Source organism: Brassica oleracea, chromosome C9, assembly GCF_000695525.1.
Source record: "Brassica oleracea var. oleracea cultivar TO1000 chromosome C9, BOL, whole genome shotgun sequence".
Taxonomy (NCBI): Eukaryota; Viridiplantae; Streptophyta; class Magnoliopsida; order Brassicales; family Brassicaceae; genus Brassica; species Brassica oleracea.
Window position 1 is genome coordinate 8,285,290 of NC_027756.1, and position 6,605 is coordinate 8,291,894.

Here is a 6,605-nt window from a genome sequence, read left to right on the forward strand (position 1 = left end):
GGAAGTCTTCTACGCTAGTTTTTGAATAACTTGTATTTTTAAGAGTATTAAGTAACTTCAAGATATGTAAAACTCATATTTTCAAAATATATTTTTTCCTTTAGTTTTACTAAATTTGACTAAGTTTTTCAACAAAAACTTATAAAAAACATGATATGCTTTGACTAGTTACTATTGTTTATTTCCATCTCTTAAGTATTATTGTTATAAACACTAATGATGATTATTGTTATGAGTTGGAAGAAGGGTTAAAATGCTTCTTAAAATGTTGTATCAATATGAAGCTACCAACACTCTTGTTTATTAAGATGAGAAGAAAGCCATTGGAGTTTATTATTGCATATGGGAGATCCAAAGATAAGAAAAAGGCTATTGAAGTCTATTATTTCATTGATTTGTAAATGTGTAAACACATTGTTAGCACATTGTTAGCACATGTATTACATCTTGGGAAACATTATTACTGATTTTACAAAAAATTCACAACTAAAAGAGTAGACATGCAAATCACAAAACAGACCACAAACAAAACTATTATAGATCATTCCTCTACAAAGACAATCTTGGACTCCACTTGATATGGAAGAAGACTTCGTCTGAAGACTTCCTGGAAGTCGTCTAACGCATTATATTTTAGACGACTAACAGGTAAGTCGTCCCAAAAGTCTTCCAAATCTGAAAAATTTGCATATCAAATCCAGATCTGAAAAACCAACATATCAAAAACGTTCAAATGGTTAAAAAACAGAGAAAATGAGTGGAAGATTAGGTAAATCTACCTTTATATAACACACAAAATTACATATCTAAAATTGATAGATCTACCTTTAAATGAGTGAAAGATGAGAATCATGTGATGAAAAACCTGAAAAAACAAGATAAATTCGTGAGAAATACATGAGACAAAACTGAAAAAATCATATAAAGTTTGGTGTTTTCAAGTCAAAGAGATTAGAGTGGGTCTGGAGAGTTTTAGTTTGGGAAAAAAGTAAGAACTTTGTACAACAAGAAGTTACCAAATGAAGAAAAATCAGACATAAAAACTTACCAAAATGCTCAGATCTGTTATGAAAATGAGACTTCGTCAGAAGACTTCCAGGAAGTCCAGACGACTTCCTGGAAGTCGTCTAGCGTATTATATTTTAGACGACTAACAGGTAAGTCGTCCCAGAAGTTTTCCAGATCTGAAAAACCTGCATATCAAAATCCAGATCTGAAAAACCTGTATATCCAAAAACGTTCAAATGGCTTAAAAACAGAGAAAATGAGTGGAAGATTAGATAAATCTACCTTTATAGAACACACAAAAATACATATCTAAAATTGATAGATCTACCTTTAAATGAGTGAAAGATGAGAATCATGTGATGAAAAACCTGAAAAAACAAGAGACAAAACAATAAATTGATATAAAGCTTAGTGTTTGTAAGTTCTAAGAGATTAGAGAGATGTTGAAGAGTTTTAAAATGATGAACATTACATTTTTGTTGCAGCCTTTTGAAAGGAGGAGAGAGAATGTGTAAAATTTTCTTTATATAGGGAGACAAAAAACCTAATTATGTTAAATATTTTTGATTCAGACGACTTCTTAGACGACTTACTTGTAAGTCGCCCAAAAGACTTTAATATGTAAGTCGCCCAAAAGACTTTAATATTTTTAGTAGGAAATTAAAATATTTTTAGCGGGAAACTAAAATAGAAGACTTCACTGATGACTTACTTGTAAGTCGTCTGGTTTAAATTATTTAAGCGGGAAAATAAATTTTTTAAAAAATTTTAGGCGGGAATATTTGGACGACTTACATGTAAGTCATCTGTTTTTAATCATTCACCAGACGACTTGCAAATTAGTCGTCTAGACCCTAAACATAACCCCTAAACTTAATTAACTAATTAAAGACTTCATAAAAATGTTTACTATACACAAAAATAAACACTTATAGGTAAAAATTTAATTTTTCAAAAAAACATTCAAGCTTTCCAAAATCTAACCTTAAGAATACATACAATACTACAACATATGTTGTCAGACCCTAAAACCAAAGAATATCATGATTAACTACTTTCACTCATCTATGCTGAAAACTATTCATTTTTATTATATCTTAATTTACATTACTTAAAACTGTTTATAATTACATGATTTTAATTTTTTATTTTACAAAATAATTTTTAAAAAAATTATAAATTATTTTTAATATCAACTACACCAGACGACTTACTTGATTAATCTAATAGAAGTCGTCTAGAAGACTTCTAGCATCTTAGACGACTCAGACGACTTACTGGGGGCTATATTCGTAAAAATGGCTTCTGTTTTTTTGTTTGGTCACAAGGGGCTGGCTGTAATTTCACAAGCTTTTTAGGTTAATTTTGCATTTGATTCAAGTTTGAGTATATGTTTGTGGTTAAAATCAAGTTGTGAGTCATATTTGGCAAAATTCCCTTTTATATCTGTCAGATTTTTTGGGTCTTTTAATGGGTCAATCAGCGTCGAGTCATATATTAATGGCGGATTTTTAGATTTTTATTAGGGTTTATCAAGTTTTTAACTAAGGATTTTTATTAAATTTAAAACGGATAATATACGGCTCACCAGTTTACCTGTTCAACCACGAGTCCGGGTCATATATGAAAAAATGAATAAAACTAAAAACACATATATAATTATTTTTATAACATAAAACTGTAAATCAAAATTCCAAAGTATTTAATACCAACTAACATTTTTTTATTTAAAAATCAAATCATTATAGCTATTAATAAATCCAACAAGGAATTGTAGACTTGTTTTTTTCTTTCAGACATGACACATATCACCCCCCTATAAAAACTTTTAAAACTTAGTATTTATTTACTCTCTTTCTCTCTATATATTATTTTACAAATTAAAACAAAATTTATACAAAGAGTAGTGGTTACAAGACCATTAAATTTGATATCTCATTTTCTTTGGTTTAAATAACAGAAAAGGGATCAAAGGACAATGCAGAAGCTGAATTTGTGTTCTTCGCGAAATTGTCACTTTGATCAGCATATATAGTGCCTAGTGGAAATATATTGTTCTGATTTTGGTGATGTCAAGTTCGTTGCTTCAATAGATCTTATCTTAGTACTGAAGCAAAGAGACTCTGTGACTGAGTTTCCCAGCTTTCAGATGGCTGAAGCAAAGAGATATAAGAGACAAGTTACTTCCCCGACAAGTAACAAGAACTTAGAATAAACAGAGAAGTTTTCAGACTGATAAATTCTTACAGCGTCAATAGATGTTTGGTTTGGGTTTGACACTGATAGATTTGGAGATCCTTGCTGGTCTAGTAGAAACAATGGTACATCAACCATTACTGATGGTTTTGAAGCAATTACCACTGGAAAATTTGTAAAGTAAGCCGCCTGAAACTGAAATTTCATAGTGAAATGGAAAAAAAGTTATTATGATAAGTTCTTGAACAAGATCTTGAGGGTCTTAGAGAGAGTAATTTCACCTGCTTTACAGATAAATCTTCCACACCAAGCTCGAGTTCTGGGTTTATGACAGCAAGTTTCATCGACAAGAACTACAAGAGTTTGTCACTTTAAAATATAGACTTGTAACTTTGGTTAATGATGAAACAAATAATCTTGGTTTCGCTACTTACCTCAACTTGTCTCTGTAGAGACTGAACATAATTGATGATCTCATCAAGCACACCAGCTTTTCCAGTGACTGTGTTGCATCCAGGGACAAGATCTTGCAGATATTTCATCTTCTTGCTTATCTTTTCTCTTCTTGCCTGGAAAAGCAAATCTATTTTAAACCCTAGAATTGTCTCTACCTTGGAGCACAAGAAACTTTTTTGAAACACTTTTATTACCCTTTCTGCTAAACTGTGTCTGTCTGTGGCTTCCCCTCGACGAGCTCTCACGTGGATATAATCCAATTTCTGGATCTGTGAAGCTCCCTTTGATGTCTCCTTTGAAGTGTCTGAAGATGCTTCCTTGTTACTTATGTTTGACTCTGTCTCAGCCTCTACTTTGATCTTCTTCTCTGTCTTTTCCTCTTCCCTTGTCTTGACCTGAGACATAATTATATTAGAAAAATAAAAACCCATGAAAACATACTTTCAGACAAAACTATGATCAAACAAACCTCTGATTTTCTCTTGTTTTTCAAGGAAATAGCTCTGTTTTCTTCACTGTTCTTCAACATAACCCCCATTGTATCCGGTGGATGTATCTGGCAACTACTTGTTCTTGAAATGCAGCCATCCATAGCTTCATGTGAATGACCAAAACCCATGTTATAGTTTGTTCCAAAACCAGATCCAACCATTTGAAAATGACTGAAGGTACTCTGCAACAACTCATCATTGTTGCTTCCATGGAATTGTAGTATCTGAAGAAGGTCGGGTGAATCATTACTGCTCAGAGACAAAACTTCTTGTTGTTGATGCTGTTGCAGCCACTTAAGCCTTTCAGGTACAGACATGTCCGCGTAGCTTAAGGACAAGTTTTCTGGAGAGACAAGACCTTCCAACATGTTGTTCTCTACAGAAATCTCTCAACTTGTATTAATGTGTATAATTTTAAAAGTGAGACAAAAAGTACAAACAGAATGTAGAATGGGGAAAAAGGCTCTGATTTTTTTTTCTTGTTGTGTGTTGGTTAAAGCAAAAGAGAATTTTCTATAAGTGTATGAAGAAGTATCAGATTAAGGTTTATGCAACTTTTTTGGGTAGGTTGATAAGAAAAGATGAAAGAAGTGGGAGAAACTAATACATTGAGAAAAAAAACTAATACATTGAAATCATTCTTCTTAGCTTTAAATAGAAAGCATCATTGACCCACACACACAGTCCCCTACTTCTTATGTTTCCTACCTTCCTTTGTATATTAATTTCATTTACTTATTATTGGTTACCTCAACTTACCTCTAGACATAATACTCCCTTACAAACTCAGAACGGTACAACAATTTTTAATGCATACACACACTACATAAAGTCAGAAACATTGAGCAATGACAGATAACTTTTTATATAGATCTGACACAATAAAATCGCAAACTTATACATGTATATAGGTCCATATATATATATATATTGATATTAAGAAAGTTATATACCATGGACCCGTAAGTTCTAGAATGAGGCATAAACCATGTAATTTAATTTTCTTTTGGAGAGTAGATCTTTTCTAATGTGAATCGAACATACATGTGACTTCTAAAATCTCTACATTTTCTATAACCAAATAATTTTACACACTAGACTAACTCATTCTTCTAGGCTTGTAGCAAAACATGTTTAGACGTTTTAACTGAAGGAGCAAAAATATAAGATGAGAGTCAAACTATACCATGTCATTATCTTAATGAATGTGACATTTAAACGGATTTAGAGTTAGTAGTGGTGGATAAATCTGGTCCAGTGTTTAGACACTTGACTATGACTAAGGCAGATTCGGTATCTTAGGAAGATTGGGACATAAATTGATTAACGTAAAGGTTGGGAACAAAGAAGGTGAGAGGAGAAGGTGTGGGTCTAAGTGACATACCCAACACCATGTGGGCATGTTTTTATATTTGGAGGTTCTTTATCCCTTCTTGTGTGTGTGTCTATGTTTTTTCTTTTCTTTTGCCATTTCAAGTAGATAAGAGGAGCTTATTAGGAAAATGAACGATGAAAGAGACCTTAACACAAAGCTCTTTTCAAAAAAAAAAAGAGACATTTGTTATAAATCGTGGATGTCCATAACCGGCCCGGTTCATAATCGGCCCAATGCTAGAGAGAGAGAGAGTCGACCGTGAGGAGAGAGAGAGAGAATCAGCATCTTACATTTTCCTTATTAGATTATGATTTGTACTCTTTCCATATTTGTATTTCCTTTCTTTAATCTGTGTAATTCCCTATATATAAATGGCTCTTTATGTTTATGAATAATACAAAAACATAGATTCTATTCTCTAGTTTCACAACACGTTATCAGCACGATAGAATCGAAATCCCTAAGCTAAAACAAACCGCCTAAAACCCTAACCCTAATCGGCGAACATCCATACCGGCGAACATCCTTACCGGCGAACCATCCTAATCCCGATCGCGAAACCTTACATCCCGATCCTTGTTTGCAATCTGTTCCCGATCAGCTTCAGCTCAAGGCGTTCCTGATCCTAGCTCAGACGATCTCGGCTTGTTCAACCTCAGCTCGCAAACAAGACGATCTCAGACAGCTCGCGACCCGATCATCACGTTGGACAGCTCGCGTTCCCGATCTCAGCAATCAGACAGCTCGCGACAACATCAGCTCGCGTTCCGATCAGTTCCAGCTCGCGGTTCATCTCTTTGGTGGTCCATTCAACCCTACTTGAGGTTAAGGTAATTCGATCCCTTAAAGAGAACTTATAATCGAATTTGATTGTTTGATAAGAATCAAAACCATAAAAACTACAAACCCTAATAGTATGATCTAATGTTGAAATCAAAAGCATATGGTAATAGATCAAAACCCCAATGAGTAAATCGAAGCTCATAATCATGAGTTCGATACCCCAAACCCTAATCGAGATTGATTGTTTGACAATTAAAATCGAAACCTTAATGGTTTTGAATCTCAAAACCTCAATG

The 6,605-nt window shown here is 33.3% G+C and overlaps 1 protein-coding gene across 1 annotated transcript; it reads right to left on the minus strand.

Annotated features, from left to right (window-relative positions):
* Positions 1-2,915: 2,915 nt before the first annotated feature.
* Positions 2,916-4,519, minus strand: LOC106313462 (transcription factor HBI1-like). The gene is made up of 6 exons (XM_013751265.1): positions 4,130-4,519; positions 3,855-4,055; positions 3,639-3,773; positions 3,486-3,557; positions 3,256-3,399; positions 2,916-3,161 (listed from the first exon to the last, which is right to left on the minus strand). Exons 1-6 carry the CDS (start codon positions 4,517-4,519, stop codon positions 3,105-3,107), a joined length of 999 nt encoding a protein of 332 aa, XP_013606719.1. The 3' UTR covers positions 2,916-3,104.
* Between the last annotated feature and the right edge of the window lie 2,086 nt (positions 4,520-6,605).

Coding starts and splice junctions, on each gene's coding strand:
- LOC106313462 (XM_013751265.1), bottom strand. CDS start 4,519: ATGTTGGAAGGTCTTGTCTCTCCAGAAAACTTGTCCTTAAGCTACGCG. Junction 4,056..4,129: donor AAAACAAGAGAAAATCAGAG/GTTTGTTTGATC, acceptor ATTATGTCTCAG/GTCAAGACAAGGGAAGAGGA. Junction 3,774..3,854: donor GACACAGTTTAGCAGAAAGG/GTAATAAAAGTG, acceptor TTGCTTTTCCAG/GCAAGAAGAGAAAAGATAAG.